This window comes from Petaurus breviceps, unplaced genomic scaffold, assembly GCF_028583685.1.
Source record: "Petaurus breviceps papuanus isolate PSGF00001 unplaced genomic scaffold, PetGlider_PUasm1.0 176, whole genome shotgun sequence".
NCBI classification, from domain to species: domain Eukaryota; kingdom Metazoa; phylum Chordata; class Mammalia; order Diprotodontia; family Petauridae; genus Petaurus; species Petaurus breviceps.
The window spans coordinates 5,355,192-5,373,113 of NW_027185771.1; the positions used below are offsets into that span (position 1 = coordinate 5,355,192).

The window sequence follows — 17,922 nt, forward strand, 5'->3', positions numbered from 1 at the left end:
AGGGTTTTTCTCTTCTACTTATGTCATTAATCAGTGACAGTCTTGCATAGCACCCATCTGAAGCACTAAAGGTAACCATTTCCATTTCTTTACAAATCACTTTACTACCTACTACCCTATGAGGTAGGTAGTAAAAGAATTATCATTGCATTTTGAAGACAATGAAACTGGGACTCAGGAGGATTAATATGACTCATCTAGGGTCACACAGTTAGCAAGTGTCCAAGTTGGGATTTAAACTCTGGTCTTTCCTAAATCCAAGTCAAACATGTTTTCCATTTTGCCATGTTGCCTCTCAGCTCTTCTTGTTCCTTCTTGCACTTCCTTTGGATTTCTTTCTATATAGGTGGTTCAATGGACAGAGATTCTGGAGTCAGGAAGACCAGAGTTCAAATCCAGTCTCAGATATTCAGTCACTTAATGTCTGTTTTGCTTTACCCATAAAATGGGGATAATAATACCACCTACCTCCCAGGGTTATTGCGAGGATAAAAATTGTAGAGCACTTTGCAAATCTTAAAGAGTTATATAAATGCTAGCTGTTAACGACATTCTCTACTTTACGTTTCTAAGGGTGAAGAAAGAGGGGTTTATTATTGAGACAAGTAAAAAGGAAGAAAATGAAAAGATCAAGAAATGGCTAATTCAGGGGAACAAAAATACAACTAAACATTTAAAAACTGCACAATCTTTTTTTTTTTTTTGCGCTTTTTTTTTTTGGAGGGCAATTGGGGTTAAGTGACTTCTTGCCCAAAGTTACATGGCTAGTAAGTGTGTCAAGTGTCTGAGGCCATATTTGAACTCAGGTCCTCCTGACTTCAGGGCCGGTGCTCTATTCACTGTGCCACCTAGCCGCCCCTAGGCTGCACAACCTAAAGGTGTATGTGGATTCTTGGTCTCCCATGCCCATCCCTTTCTATACACCTACATATGGACCCCAGGAACGTCCTAGCAGACATCACTGGCCTATAGGAAAAGTGAAAGCAGTTTATGAATTTGAACTGAACGGGGGTAGAAATGCTGCCCCCAAAGCGGCTGTCTCATTGGAGATAGGTACAAATGCTAGACAACAGAACCAATGCAGAACTGATCAATAAGCATTTATTACCTGCTTGCTCTATGCCAGGCTTTTATCTAATGAATGTTCCCTTCCTTAATGCTTTGTGAAAAACAATGGGCAGAGATCTGATGCTGCCCAACTAGTGAGGCTGACAGTGATGGTGGTGGAAGGGGCACCATCAGAAAGAAGCCGCAGTCATCTCTAATTCTGCCTTCTCACAAGTTGAGGCAAGATGTCGAGATTCTAAGTGAATTTCAAAAGAGACATGAAAGGCTTTGGGACTAAAGGGGTTTGAAATGAAGGATGTTATTGCTAAGTAGTCCTGAGTCTTCAGAGACCATGGAATGAAGGATCTGTTTCAGATGCATTAATTTCCCATGCTCTTCCCTCTGATGAGGGGAGGCTCCCAGGGAAGTGAGTGGTAAGAATCATCTAGGTTTGTGCCTTGGAAATCTCAAAGGCAAGTCCTTAGGAAAACCCTTACTTATGTGCCTTATGTTAGCAGGGGTGAACCACAACCACAAAAGGCAAGAGAAGAGAATGGATGGAATGGGCTCTTCTTAAACAAAAGGGAGAAATCATTCCTTCTGCCAGAGTAAATGGAATTTTATCCACCACCACTCTCCTCCCAGATCCTTAGATAAGGAAGAAGCATCATACAACCAATTCTTAACTAAGCAGGGACCAGCCTCTGCAGCTGGTCCAGGTCTGCTGGCTCAGCTTCCCATTGTAAATTTGGGGTGATCAGGCTTGAGCGACAGTGTGACACATACTAATTGTGTGACTCTGGGCAAGTCCCTTAACATTGCAGCTCCTTGGGAAACTCTCCAAGGTTCTAAGTTGCAGAAAAGATGCTGACCTGCACTAGTAAAAGTTCCTTCCTGGAACTCTTTCTACCATTGAAATCTGTTTTGTCCTTGTCACTCTCCCTGTTTGGCTCTTCAGAGCCTTCCCAGGTAAGTCAGAGGCCAAGAGAAAAGCCCAAACTCTCCTTACTTCACTGGACAACTAGCTAGTGTCTCTGGGACGAAATGTTATGGGCAGGTCAAGACCACTGGCTAATAAGGAGGAATGGGGATTGATTACCTATGGATCTCTAACATGTAGGCTTCCCATTACATAGGTGATCTCAAGTCTACATCTTTGCTGAATTCCTAAATTACAATTTACTGTCCAAAGGAATATTCCTTGCAGCAAAAGGGCAAAATCCCTTAATTAATCTGAATAGCCACAAATAACTCCGGTGGATGAGGTATTAATGGACTGAATGGAAGCCTGCCTCCACTGGCCAAAATCTGAGTGAGAGTCACAACCATCCATGAGGTTATCCCAGAGCCTCTACAAAGCTCTGGCTTAAAACTGGAGGCAAAATTTAGGCCCCCCCCCCACTTTCATCTGAACAAAGCTCTGACTTAAAGAAACTTCCACAGTACCAACTGAGCTGCAGAATTTGAACAGTCAGGAAGACTAACCTTAGAGTGAAATGTAATTAGAGTCTGAACTTATTAAAATAAGTTGGAAGGATGGGTGAGACTGTAGCTCCTCTTTCTCATTTTTGGTGACTGATCTCTTAAAATGATGAGGGTGGCACCCTGGAACTTGCAGGCTTTTTCTCTTCCACTTCTTTTAGCTGCCTTCCATTTCTTAGGCTCCTCCTCAGTCACCCAGTCATTAATATCTTGATTTCTGGAGAATGGTCACTCTCCCAGTCCCCTCGAAGATCTAACTTGAGATGGAATGAGGGCAACACTCCTAAGGTTTTTCATTCAGTAATTACTTGTCAATCCTAAACCTCCTGACCTCTGAATGGTTGTGAGTGATCATGAGTATGCTAAAATGTGGTTATGGGGATAGAGTGACCACATCCTATGCTGGTTCCAAATTTATTCCTCTCTCCTTCTTCCTCTAGCTAAGTGCTGGCTTCCACATGTTCCTGAAGGGTTATCAACAAATGCTGTTAGTGTCCCACCATGATCACACTGGTTGGGCTAGATGTCAGCATGTAGCCACAGACTGACACAGATGAAGGTCTTGCTGTGATCATGCTCAAATTGCCTCTCATCAGCAGTAGGGACACATTAAAACAGTTTGGCACCTGCAGAATCGGAAGTAAAGCCACTTCTCTGATTCAAGAGCTGGCAGTTGGTGCGGGTATGAGGGGAAGAGGGGGAGGGTGGTAGGCTTAAAAACCCAACAAAACAGGGCATTACTGTGACAAGGGAGCCAGAGGGGTGTGGAGAAGACCAGGATGCATATGACTGAGCCCCTTTAAAAATGACCACAGGGCTGGGGAAAACCTCATTGACTGTAGTGATGGTGCCATGGAGCAAATACTCCAGCAGCTGTCACCTAGCTTCCCCATCCCTCTGACCAAGGAAAACTGCCAGTAAGGCTTAGTTCCACAGGACTGGATCTATAACCCCAACAGCTCCACAAAGAATGATGCTCCTCTCTGAGAGTAAGGAGAAGTAAAGGTCACAAGGGCTTTTGTTCCACGGTACCTGCCTCAATCCTCCCCCGATGGTCTACTCTGAAACTTGGAGGTGATTCTGAAGGCTACGCCAGCAGAATATAAACCTAGCTGGAGAGTCTTACAGTCCAAGCCTAGCAATTGTGTGGGGTTGGGGTCTGAAGGCTAGTCCAGTGGAACTCAGACAGGATCCTCATCAATTGGTCAAAAGGTAATGGATATGTTTGGTCTCAGCCATTCATTAAGATTGTCCATTAAGCAGTGAAGGCTCTACAATTGAGGTTGTCCCTATGCTGATGAAAGAAAGCATGGCTCTGCTAAAGTGAGTGCCTTACTAAGGGCCTTCCAAAGGACACACACCCTAGGACAGCAAGGGCTGCCCCACATATGGGACTGCTCCACAGGAGCCTGGTGCTGCGGCATCTGTCATGGAGTTAGTAACCTCTGGGAAGTCACAACCAAAGAGACTGAGGTCCTTAACTGAATCATGAATTGTTTCTCCCTTTCACTCATGGAATCCACCCAGGGGTTCAGGGGAGGCAGGATGGAAAGATGTTAAAAAGCCCTGGGTGGAAAGTTCAGTGAGAAAGGAACCCTATAGCTGTCTCATGCAGGTATGGGAGCTTCATACATTCCAAAAGTCTGCATTTTGCTCTCATCATGGTCTAGTATCTGTGTTGACAGACTAATCAGTTGCTACGTCACCTTCTGGGCTTCCTGGCTACTATGGTGTTATATCTGGGGCCATCTTCCTCCCTCAGGCATGCTGCCTTACATTAGAAGTTCTTGACCTGGGATCCATCAACTTTTTTTTCTTTCTAAATTTTGCTAACTATATTTCAATAGCATTGGTTTCCTTTGTAATTCCTTATATTTTATTTTATTCATTTAAAACTGTTATCCTGAGAAGGCCAGAGTTCTAAGAGTCCATGATATAAAACAGGTTAAGATTTCCCAATTTTAGGCCATGGCCTTTTTATTTACTCACCTTCTCTTCTTTCCCCATATTCACCTCTTCCCTTCCCTACCCCTCACCCCATGCTTTTCCCTTCAATAACTCTGGGTGACCTTTATTGAGATTTTCTGTGCTAATTTCTTAGCATATACTATATAGTTTAGCCTGGGGGGGGGCAGAAAGCAGATTTTTCTGGCTGACTTACTGGATCCTGCCCCTCCCACAAAATCTAGTAACTCTAGTCTCAGCAAATTATTTCCTCCCCCCAACCTCTGGATGTCTTATAATCACAACCACTTGGCAGGACATCTGACTCATCTGCCCCCCAGCATTCAGAACAACTAGGGAGCTCTGAAGATGCTGGCAGTCTTCTGGACAACCATGTCCATTCAATGCCTTGACAATCCCCTGCTTTCCAGACTCACTGAGTGTAAATGGAACCCTTGGCTTTGTTGAGGGGCCTCTTCCAATTCTCCTCTGGCATTTGGAATAGAATCCAGAGTCAGAAGAAAGAATTCTGGCTGTTAGTCTTGAGTACCAAACAGTAAGAGGACAAGGTTCATTTCTGAGGAAGAGACTGGTGCTTCATTGGAATCTGGGGACAAGGAAAGGGTTAATGAAAGCCAAGTACAACTATTCCTCTTGATATTTCTCAAAATGCCTGAGAGATAGAAGGGGCCAGGCAGAAAGGTGAGGAAGCTAGCCAGCAGTTCTGTGACCCCTTTAGGAAATCATTCTTTTTGCAGTTCTCTGGCTCCCTTCAGTATTTCTGAATTGCAAGTTTTATTTGGACAGGGAAAGGGTTAAGTTTAATTTATACTGATTCCTATTTAATATCATTCTCTCCCCGTCGGAGCCAGCAGCTGTGAGCTGATTGTACTCTCTCATTATGCAGTCTGTATCGCTAATGGCCTGTGACAAAGGCATGCCATCTTCCAGGCCTTACCCCCGAGAGCCAATTAAACACACATACTCCCTTCCTGTTTGCAGCGCATTACAATGAAATTAAACTGAATTTCAAAATCATTTTCTCCTAAAGACATCTCTTTACAATAATTAATGCATGCTATTCCTTTTCAACTGAAATATTCATCAGGAGTGTTGACTAAAAAAAAAATTTTTTTTTTAAAGCTGACTGCCCCACATTTTCCCATTGCTTGCTGCCATGATCAACTCACTGAACCTCGCTGTTGGCAAAATTCACAGGGTTTCAGTTCCAGTGTTTTTAAAGGAAAAAACATTTGCAGGGTTTTTTTTTTTAATCTGAAGTTAAAAATAAAGGAAGATGAGGAAGATGGCCACAAAGGGAGTGACACCAGAAAGTCAAGTTTCCAATTCTGGATTATTTGTGATGCTGCAGCAGTGATATGCTAAGATGAGAATGGGAAGTGGTTTCAGTGCTATGGTTCTTATATATGGAATTAAAATCATAATAAAAGCTGAGTTCTGTATGCACTAGATTAGCTTGCTTTAATGAGGTGGAATGAACAAAAGAAAAACAGGACATACGAGTAGAATGCATGTCAATAAGTTAACAGTGTACCACCATGGACAGAGGCATGAGGGAATAAATTAATGCAAAGGTATTTATTTACCAGAGGCTTTCAAGTACCAAAGAACTTCTGGTACTGGGGCAAATCTATTAGGAATGGAGCTATCTGTGTTTTTATTTTGCCATATGTGACATTCTATTTTTTTTAGGCACTTCAGAGTACTACAGTGTGTATGCACACACACACGTGTGTGTATGTCATATATAAGATATTATATAAATTCATAATACAAATATTACACATACACATATATGAAATACATAACACATTTTTGGGTGGTATGTGGGAAAGTCTTGAGCCCACTTTCCTTGGGAGTTAGTTATAAACATCCATCCTCCAAACACTGTACAACTCTACAAAGAATCCTCTCCCAGTTCAGTAAACCCTATCCCTCTTCACTTCAAGCCAGTAAGAAATGGGTGCCCAGACCCTCTTATAGGGAGGGCAGATATATTTCTCCCTCCTCATTTTCACCCTGCTGTGATTCACCAAGTAGGCCACTCTAACTCTCTCTAATCACAGTTGCTGAGCTGGAAAGGAGAGGAAGAGAGGAAAGATGGGCATGGGAATCTGCGTGTACCTGGATGGGGGTCTGGTCAGAGCAGGGAGAGAAAGCAAATAAGGACACATGCAAATCCCAATCTGTCGCCCTTCTCAGGGGGACTTCATCAAGGGAAGGCAGAGTGGGATGTATTCTTCCTGTTTTAGGGTAGGAGCTCTGAGATTCATGAGGGCTTCAGGAGGGGTAGAGATTCCCTGCTATCCAAGGAGAGCCTGCCCGGCTCTCACTCTCCTGAGTTTCTATCCCTGGCCTTGCATTCATTCATTGGCCCTTACTACAAGCTGCAGTCATGCAAGGGGAAGGGTTTTGGCCATAGCAGCAACGTAATCTAAATCCCTGAGAGACCTGAGTACTGGGAACAATCTCTTCCAAGGAAGCTGTACAAACTATATTATTTATTATTAAACAACAACAACCACCAACTCCCCTCTCTCTCATCCACATATACACCTTTAATCACTAGGAAATCCCAATTCCTCTCCAGCTTTGCAGTGGGTCCAAACTGCTTGTTTGATGGCAGAATAGGGAAGAGGAAGGAAGACCATGTCTGGGGTACAGAAGGTAGGAAGGGGGAGGACTTACTACAGCGGGTGTTAGGGTTTCATTTGCAGAGTTCCCTTTTCAAGCAGTGAGGTAGCTTTGCATGAAGCAACCGGGAGGGTAATTACAGAACCCATCTTGAGTCCAAAGTTTCTAAAAGTGAACTCCTCTCTAGGGCTGAGAGAACACAGAGCATTTAAGAGTTAAGGATGGCTCCTTTTCCTTGCAAACTTCTGGGATTCTCGTGAAGTGAATCTCAGAAGCATTCCCTTTTCCTCCCCTTGCTTTAGAGCCTGATGGAAACCCTATAAAGAAATGACTCCAAGCTGGAATGCACTGGGCTTTCAGTTGTCTTCCCATTAGGAGATTTCCTTATGTGTGGTGGCAGTGGCCGGACAAGGTCAGCTCTGGGGTGTGAGCTGGTTAGAGCCCGGCTTCTTAAGTTGTCTTTCTGCCATGACCCTCAGGCAGTCTGGTGAAGCCCCTTCTTGGAACTACATTTGAAAATGCAAAAAATAAGATACAGAGAACTACATGGGAAATCAATTATATTGAGAGTCATCAAAATAGTTTTTTGAAAAGTTCACAGACTAATAGTTTAGTTCACAGAACTAAAAGTTCATCAGATTAATCCTCACCAACCTTCTCCTACCCCCCTGAGGCAGTTTTTTGTTCTAAATGCTGGCCCCTCTTCCTATTGGTGGCCATTTCTTTGTATGAGTTTATTGGCTGTGGGATCAACAACTGCTGGTAAAAGGATACTCACTTAGGACATTAAGGCTTGATGTCAGGAAAAAGGCCCTAACGATCAGAGCTATATAGTATGTAAGTGGATTGGCACCATCACCGGAAGTCTGCAATAGATAACCACCTACAAAGTATATTGTAAGTGGTGGTTCCTTAGCGGGTATAGTTTGGACTAGATGGCCATGGAGCGAGGACCCCTCCAGAATGAAAATTCTGTGACCCAATTTGTCAAATGAACAGCAGGTGCATTTCTCTGATTGTGGTACTGGCGATGAGGCAAAATACTGGACCTCTCTCCCAATGTCTGACATCACTATTCTGTTCTCATGGACAAAGGGACTAGGCCCTGATCAGCTTCTCATGCAGTGGGTGTGAGGTATGGAGGGAGGGGTGAGGAGGCACCCCCAGAACATTCTGCTCTGGGAGCCAGCCTGGAAACAGATGTTTCTCAAAGGCTCCCAGTTGAAAGGATGCACTGACATGGCAGGAATGAGGGCTGCATGTAAATTCCAGAGGTGCCATGACATCCTCAAATGAACAAAACAAACAGCCGCCGAGATCCTATGGAAATTAATCTTGGCTTCTCCTCAACTCTCGCTGACAAGTGTTGCATGACGCACCTTCATCCTTCATTACTTTAAATAATGGATCAGGTTTGCCTCTGCTAGGCTGCATAGAAGAGGTTTTACTGTATGGGAAAATGTTAAATAAAACCGTAATAATGACGATGATAGCCAGCATTGGTACAGTGCTTGGTACAAGGGCTATCTCGGGTGATTTTCATATCAAACTCATGAGGTGGGTGTTATGATTAACTCCATTTTTATAAAAGAGGAAAGCTTAGATCACTTGCCCAGGATCACAAAGCTACTAACTCCCGGCAGCCAGGTGGTACAGGAGACTGGCCTGGAGGCAGGAGGACTCATCTTTTGGAGTTCAAATCTAGCCTCTGATACTTAACAGCTGTGTGACCCTGGGTAAGTCACTTAACCCTATTTGTCTCAGTTTCGTCATCTGTAAAGTGAGCTGGAGAAGGAAATGGCAAAGCACTCCCATAGCTCTGCCAAGAAAACCCCAAATGGGGTCACGGAGAGTTGGACACGACTGGAAAATGACTGAACAACAACAACTTAGTAACTCCAAGTCCAATATTCTATCCTCTGTGCTACCCAGGTGAAAACTGTTTTAGATCCCAGTTAGTGGGAGGAAGAGATCAGAGGGAATGCATGAATGGAGCTCTTTGTGGTGTAAGGCTTTTGATATTATGAAGAAATAGGCACAAGACTCATTCCACTGGGGTCATGGGGTAGAGTGGGAGAAAAAGAGAAGACTAAGAAATGACCCATAAGGACCAAGCTGATCTCACCAATTTGACTTTTTCAATGAGCAATCAGATCCTAGAGTCCAAAATGACCTATAAATGGAGACAACCAAAATTTCACGCAGATCTGCCTCACTTGAAAAAACAAACAAACCCAGCACCATCTGATGTAAGAAAAGACCAATTTACGAAACAAGCGAGTTGGGGATGGGTCAGGGTGATCACTTGCATTTCAAGAGGGTTCTTTGTAGTGCATCTAAAATGATTTAATTTCCATACCCTTTTCTGAAAACGTGTCTGTCATGGAAAGTGAGTCATGTTCCCAGCTACCTTGAGAGCTGGAGCCCTTGGAGTGGTTTCCATTTTGAATCTGGTGGTCAGAAAGAACCCCTAGACAGGACCCACATGAGTCAATCACAGATGCTTCCATTTACCTTGCTCCATGGAATTAGGTCATCTCTCTTTATCTGGTCATAATATTTTCTTACTAAATGCCTATGTTCTTCAAGAATGCTCTGAGAGGGAACACAGGGATGATCCCCAAGAAAGAATGCAAAGAAGGCAAGACAGTCTTTAGTGTCTTCCTTTTTCTTAATTATCATCAGAACATATTAACACATATATGCATGTACATGTATGTGCATGTGTATATGCATGTATCTGCACATGCACACAAGATTTTAAGCTTAAAACTGCACTAATTTTCTGGGTATCCTGTATGTATATGCAGACATACATGTACATCCACATATATTTGTATATGAACATACAGGTATATGTCTTAATAGCTTAAAATGGCACTAAGACTTTTGGGACTTTGAAAAAAGTTTTAAAAATGTTTTAAATATTTTAAAATAAAATAAAAATATAATAAAATATTTTAGAAAATTTTAAAAACCATACCACGTGTGTGCATATGTATGTGTGTAAAAACTTTCCTCCCAACCTTGTAAGGTAGGTAGTACAAGTACAATCATACCCATTTTATGAATGAAGAAATGAAGTCACAGAGAAATAAGGGGACTTGTTAAGAATCACACACCCAGCAAATTTCATCCCTGGGCTTTCTGACCAGGCCGAAGTCACTGCCCTTTCCACTCTCAGTGAATCCTCTTTTCAGTCTAAGTACCTGGGCCATACCTGTTTTAAACCAGCCATCTGGTGTGAAAGCATTCTTGGTTTCTTCAGGCTTATTCCAGTATTCTCGAAATACTGTAGGGCCTTTCACCAAAAGTTCACCTTCTTTGCCCTCTGAGCCCAGAGTCACCTAGAAAAAAGTAAGAGGGAAGAAGGTGAACCTTAGTGTTGAAACAAGGCAAGGAAAGAGAATTGTGTAATTAGGAAGCATTCCTGCCCGACCAAACATGGGTCACACAGAGGTGTGTTTGGTTCTGATCTAAAGTGTATCTTCCACAGTGCGGAACACTTACTCACTGAGTGCTTACAGCCTGTGACACTCTCTCCAGTGCTATGTGGGGTGTAGAGGACACCCACTGCCCATGGCCTTCAGGTAGCTTACAATCAATCAACCACCCAGAGTCCATGGGCTGTCATACAAAGTACTCTGTGTATCTGAAAGAAGTCCTTGGGCAGCTTCTCTCTATACCCTCCACTTGCTAGATTTTGAGTTTAAATGAAGAAAACAAAAGTCGCTCTAAGCTTTTTCTTTCCATGACTGCTTGTCCAATATAGATGGGCTTTTATAGTTGCTGGCTCCCTTTGATAAACTGGGGGTCCAGTTACTGTCATTTCTATCTTGCAGCTTCATCCTGAACAGTTAATATCAGAGAACTGATTTTTCCCCATGCTTGTGGGACTTCAATTGTGAAATCAAATGTTGCTCTGAGCACGTGGCATGGCTTGCCCCCAGCATTTAACCCAAGCATGCAAAGAAGGGATGACCCCTAGGGTCTCCTCTAGCCACCAGGAAGCAGCTGGGCCATGGAGGGAGTAGGGGCCATGAGTAGGGAGTGGAGGAGGGAAAGACTGTCACAACAGGTAAGGGACAACGAATAGTGCAGGCATGTCACAGGAAGAGAACAATGAATTATGAAACTATGTGTTAATTAATTATACTTTTACTACCAACTACTTGGATGTAAGATATTACATTAGCTGGCGTAGATAAAAAAATAAACATGAAATAGGCTTTCTTCTAGAGGAACTTGTAATCCAATAGGAGAAAAGTAAAACACATCTATATATACACACACACAAGTAATCACAGCATTTGGATAGAACTCTGGGCCTACAGTCAAGAAAAGCTGAGTTCAAATCCAGCCTCAGACACTTACTAGTTGTATTACCTTGGGCAAGTCACTTAACCGTTGCTTGCCTCAGTTTCCCTGATCATAAAATGAGGATAATGATTGCACCTAACTTCCAGGGTTCCTGTGAGGATGAGATGATATTTGTAAAGTGCCTGGTATATAAATGTAAGCTGTCAATATCATCATCATCATCATCATCATCATCACCATCACCACCACCACCACCCAGGAAAAATGGGATGAGAAATATGAGGAGAAGGAGAGTCCTTCACCTGAAGAGACCAGGAAAGGATTCATAGAGGAGGTGACATCTGACTTGGGCCTTGAAGGGAGCAACTTCAATAGAAGAATATGGCATGGGGGATGACGGTGAGAAAGGAGGGTTTATTCTAGCTACAGAGAAGGCCATAAGCAAAGGAATGGGGATAATGTAAAGAAGGAGGTACAAGTATTTGGAACATTAAAAACCATGGCAGGATGTATTTCAAAAGGAAAAGACAGACGTCGAGGAGCTGGCGTTGGCTGATATTTAGAGCTGATGGTTTTCTGAGCTGTGGGAATCTGCTTCTCATCCCTATAACCATGGATGGATAGACTCTAGATAAAAATCTCTTTCATCCCCTTAGCAAATGATCTTGTTGTCCCTCCAATTACAAAATTACTCATGGCCAGGACAATCTATATTATTACTGGAGCGATACTGAAGATACCACAATACTGAATCTTAATAAGATATGTAGCTCTGAACTCCCAAGTACTGCCCTTAATTGGTTGACTTTTCCCCAAGAAAGCTCATATTCAGGGTCTTATCTTGTTTTGCATTCTGCGGCAGTCCACAATTTTGACTAAAGGATCTTCCTTTAGTCAATGTTCAATAAATGTTCAATAAATTTCCCAGGACTTTGTTTTTTGTTGAAACTTAGGAAAGACAATTTCAGGTCATGTGAATAACAAACCGGGGGGGTGGGGAGGGGGAAGAGCCTAAAATGACCAAAAATCTTAGGAAGAAGAAAACCCAAAGATCTTGAGCACAAGTAGATAAATCAAGAGGTAAACACTGACAACAGAAGGAACTACAGCCTCCAGTTCTATTAAACAAGTTCAGGCATCTATGAATAAATAATGCAAAATGAGAGAGAATGATACAGCCTTGATGAAACAGAGGACCATGTGGAAGGTGAGAACACAGAATCATAACATGCTGTTCCTGAGGGGTTCAAAAGAGAAATGAGAAGTAGGAGAACAGAATTTATAGCCTGCATAGCAAAAATAATGGGCAGAATAGAAAAACTGGAAAGACTCACCAAAGAAATGAAAGAGAAAATGATAGGGAATATAGAAGTGAAGTATAATCCAAAAGAAAAGAAAAAAGCGACAAAAAGAAAATATGCTCACTATATAAGGAAAACATAGTACTCTTGAAGACAGGATTCAGAGAGACAACCTCAACATCAAAGTTCTCCCAGAAGAACATGATAGAAAAAGGATCCACATGTACAAAAATATTTATAACAGCTCGTTTTGTGGTGGTCAAGAATTGGAAATCAAGGGGAAGTCCATCAATGGGGGAATAGCTGAACAAGTTGTGGTATATGAATGTAATAGAATACTATTGTGCTATAAGACATGATGAACAGGCAGACTTCAGAGAAACCTGGAAAGACTTAGATGAACTAATGCCGAGTGAGGCGAGCAGAAAGAGGAGAACATTGTACATAGTAATAGCCACAATGTGCAAGGACTGATTTTGATAGGCTTAGGACTTCTCAGCAATGCAAAGACCTAAAATAATTCCAAAGAACACATGATGGAAAGTGCCAGTCACATCCAGAGAAAGAACTATGGAGCTGGAATGCAGAACAAAGCAGACTATTTTCTTTTTGCTTTGTTTTATTTTGTTTTTCCTTTCTCATGGTTTTTCCCATTCATTATAATTCTCCTATGCAACATGACTAATGTGAAAGTGTATTTAATAGGAATGTATGGGTAGAGTCCATATCAGATTGCAAGCTGTCTTGGGGAAAGAGGGGGAGAAAATTTAAAACTTATGGAAGTGATTGTTGAAAACTAAAAAAAAAATTTTAATAAAAATTTTTTTTAAAAGAATATGACAGAACAAAAAAAACCCTTAACACCAGAATGCAAGAAATAATAGAAGAAAACTACCCAGAGCCTTTGAACATAGAAAATGAAATACCAATGGAAAGAATTCACAAATCACCTTCAGAAAAAAAAAATCCCCTCAAGGTTGCAAACTCCAAGACGGCACAGTACTTAAATTGAACAATTCAATTCAGAAACAACAAATTCTACAAAAGATCAGGAGAAGAACTTTCAAATACAAAAGAAAGGACACTAGAAAACTTAGGAGGGAATGGAAACTTAAGATACTATAAAATTATTGTACATTGGCTATACCAACATCCAACAAGACAAGAAATCCAACTCCTCATAATTCTCTGTAAGATAACACTATGGATCCCATAGGTACAAAAATTTTATTATAGTTCTTTTCTGTAGTGGCAAAGAACTGGAAACTAAGGGGGTGTCCATCAAACAGGGAATGGCGCGTTCCAAATTAATGGCATATAAATGTAATGAAATACTACTGTGATGTAAGAAATGACAAAAGGGATGCCTTTAGAGAAAACTGGAAGACTTGTATGGACTGAAGCTGAGGAAAGTAAGCAGAACCAGGAGTACTTATACCATAACATCAATATTGCAAAAATTAAAGGTTTTGAAAGACTTAAGAACTCTGATCAAGCCAATGATCAATCATGACTACAAAGGACTGATGATGAAGTATGACACTCCATCTACCAATGGAAAGGGGATAGACTAATGCAGAGTGAGACACAGATTTGTGCACATGGCCAATGTGGGAATTTTTTTTTTTGCTTATTTGATAAAAGGGTTTTTGGTTTCTTTTTTTCATTGGCGGAGGGAGAAAAAAAATAAATGCTTAATATTTGAAAAAAAAAAAGAACTGTGGAATATGGAAACATAGGGAAGTCACCTATAACTATATTAGTAAAGAAACCAGAGGGCTTACGGAGTTATTTAGGAAAGATTGTCCTAGATTGTCAGTCTCCTTTGTAGTACACGAAGGCCAAAACAAACACATCACCTATTTCTTTCTTTCTTTTTTTGAAAGCGATTGGGGTTAAGTAACTTGCCCAAGGTTACATGGACAGCTTTTTTTTGTGTGGGTGTTAAGTATCTGAGGCTGGAACCGATCTCAGGTCCTCCTGACTCTGGGGCCGGCACTCTTACTCACTGCACCAACCTAGCCGCCCTTCACCTATTACTTTCAACAGAGGAGCCTCAATTGAAGGTTATGCTGTTGGACTATTTAGACATATAAAGTTATATTATCTCTCTACAATCCTGATGGCCTGCTTCTCAAAGAGAATCATCTTTCTCATGTAGATCCTATTACCAAACTTAAATATAATAAAAATGACAACATCACAATAGTCTTTCTTGTTTTCCAAAACAATTTTAATTTTCTTCCTACCTTCCTTTTCTCTCTTTCTCTCCTTTTCCTTTCTTTTTCTTCCTTTCTCTTTTTTTCTTTCCTCCCTCTTTCCCTCCCTTTTTTATTCTTTTTTTCTTCTCTCTCTCTGAAGTTAGAAACAATATTTCCCAAACCCCAATTCTCTGCCATTGTAGATAGAAAAGCATTCTGTATTTCTGAGATCAGCCTAGCAATGAATTGAGGACTGCTGCTGGGGATCTATCTCATTGCTTGATAAGGTGACCTCTGGAACAAATCTGGTGAAAGATACTGCTTGTTTTTTCATATCTTCTTCTCTGAATATACCTTGGATTCAGTGAGCAAAATGGGTTCTGTCAAGTTTCCTACTCACTGGTCCTCAAGGTCACTGGATTCAGTAATCTCATCCTCAGGAAGGGGCTTGTTCAGCCTTCAGGAGTCTGCCAAGAAACTGCACTGGCCTTTTCAGTGATCAGGTTTACATGTTCAGTGGTGACTGTGGCTGACTTAATTTGAATAATTTTTGTCGGTTGGAAAAGGCCCGGCCTTTGAAATGACAGCTGGAGAGGACACCAGCTGCCAGGTGTGGCACTTGGCACTACCAGCTACCAAGTGTCCATCTTACAGGAAATGTGCGATTCCCCCTCTTTATCCAGGGAAGCTAGCTGAGGAGCAGTAGCAGTGGAGAACATCTGATACCTCTTTTCCAAATCCTATAGTCATTGCTGAAAATATCAAGAAATACACTTTAAAATAAGTTGATCAAAACAGAGTAATACCTGTAAGTACCTCTCATCACCTTGTGTGCCACACTTTTTTAGGACTGAACTGCTCAAGAAGCCACTGTGCGTAAGTAGTGACTAATACCTAAGACCAACCTGGCAGCTACAAGACAACCTCCAAGTTGGTGTTAACTCTTTAAGGCTCTGGGGAATGAGTCTTAGTTCACTGGACAAAGGGGCAAGCAGTTGCCCCGAGGTAGCAGCAGGGGGCACCTGTGGTCCTTGACCATATAAGGCCTGGCAGCACTTAATGATGAGATGTGAATGCCTGCCTTAGATCAGGCTGATTCTGAAAGAAAGGCCCTCGGTGGTGGTGGTGGGGAAGGGGGTCTTAAGAAGGGCTTACGAAGACTTAATGGATGGGCATCGTTGGGTTGCAGTCATACCAATTCAGGCCACAAGGCTATGTGGACCGGTCATACGACAAGCAGATTTGACTCAGCAAACATTTACTGAGCATTCTAGCTAGAGACAAGAGGTCCAAAGCTGAAATTGAGAAACAGTACCTGCCCTCAAGGAACTTACATCCTACTGGGCCAACTGGTATCGGTCCACAGATCTTAGCCCAAATTAGGGCCAAGGGAGGAAAAAAAAGACCACATTTGCATTTCATTTCCATACATGACCTGAGTTAAATCTGAACAGCTGATAAAAATGTCATGGGCCACGAACGTTTTTGGCTGTTCCTAACACTGGTTGATCCTGCCTGATTGGTCTCTTCCCACCTATACTTTTTCTCATGGGGTTCCCTCATTGCTCTTTAGCTACGCTAAAGAAATTAATTGGTGGCTAAGTACTTTCTGGACTCCATTTATAAGATTCAGCTGGCAATGTGTTGTCTCTGCCCTTTGCCTGTCTTAGGGCTCTCCCTCTCCATGCCCTCCGTGTATACACACACACACGTGCATAGGCACATACATAAATGTATGTATATGTGTATATAGCATACATGATATACAAGTATATGTATACACATACATGCACATGTGGATACACGCATGTGTTTTTACATGTTCCTTACATGTGGCACTTCATCTTCAGACTAAGGGTATTTTCTCTGTCTGTCCCCAGTGCCTGAAATCCTCTCCCTCCTCTTCTTGTCTCTACCTCCTGGCTTCCCTCAAGCCTCAGCTAAAGAAAGGAGTCTTTCTTCTTAATCTTGGTGCTTTTCCTCTGTGATCATGTCTACTTTATCCCATAGGTAGCTTGTTTGTACATAGCCATTTGCATGTTGTCTTCCCCATTAGACTGTGAGCTCCCTGAGGAGAGGGACTGGTTTTTGTTTTGCTTTGTTTGGCCTTCCTTTGTATTTCCATGTTTAGCACAGTGTCTGGCACTGAGAAGACACCTAGTAAATATCTGCCTGATTGTGTTTTGTGTGTGTGTGTAAATAAAATTGATGCAAACACATACATGAAATCTCCTTATCATACTCTACAACAGGAAAAGCTTCTGCATATAGAGATAGGACCTAGAACCTAAACATACACACGCTCTCTCTCAATGTGTGCATGCAGCATGCACACACACATATGAATGTGTACATACACATACATGCATACATACATGCATCATGTAACAGTGGCCTTAAACAGATTTCCCCGTCAGCATGTGCCTGGCTCCCTGTCTGAATTGGCCCAATCAATAGAAATGTGTGGAGGAGCCAAGGATGGTCTTGGCTTTGAAGCCCGCCAGCGTCTCTGTGCCACAGAACACAGCCTAAATGGAATTTCTATCTTTCTGCAGATTTGACTGATTTTCAGCAGAACCCCTTAATGTTCTTCCTTGGATCCCTGAGAGTCTGGCCAACAGTTTAGTGCCTGCTCTAGAGGTGAACCGCTTGTTGTTTTAGAAAGAAGATCTGCTGCCCTACTGGGCAGAAACATGACCCATTATTTCTGCCTGCAGCTACAAAAGATCAATACAGAATTCTTGACATGCCCCCAAAAGGAAGGCAGGGTGTTGATCTCTGGGAAGCAGTGCACCCAGAGCCTTCACCTGCCCACTGCTCCATCTCAGAGGAATTGTATGCTGAATGAACTCCAAATTTCTCGTCATATCTACTCAGATTTTGGCAGAGGCTCAATCCACATCTTATCTAGAGTGGAACTCCTTGGCAGCAGGCACCTCCCTGTTGTGTAATTTAATGATGTTATGGCTGGC

The 17,922-nt window shown here is 42.1% G+C and overlaps 1 protein-coding gene across 3 annotated transcripts in view; it reads right to left on the bottom strand.

Moving 5' to 3' along the window:
• ACSF3 (acyl-CoA synthetase family member 3) overlaps window positions 1-17,922 on the bottom strand; it is a 239,209-nt gene that overhangs the window by 93,346 nt on the left and 127,941 nt on the right. For all 3 annotated transcript variants that reach the window (XM_069085545.1, XM_069085544.1, XM_069085546.1), the window contains one exon: window positions 10,349-10,475. In XM_069085545.1, the coding sequence (XP_068941646.1) occupies window positions 10,349-10,475 (127 nt within the window). The remainder of the gene's footprint in view (window positions 1-10,348; window positions 10,476-17,922) is intronic.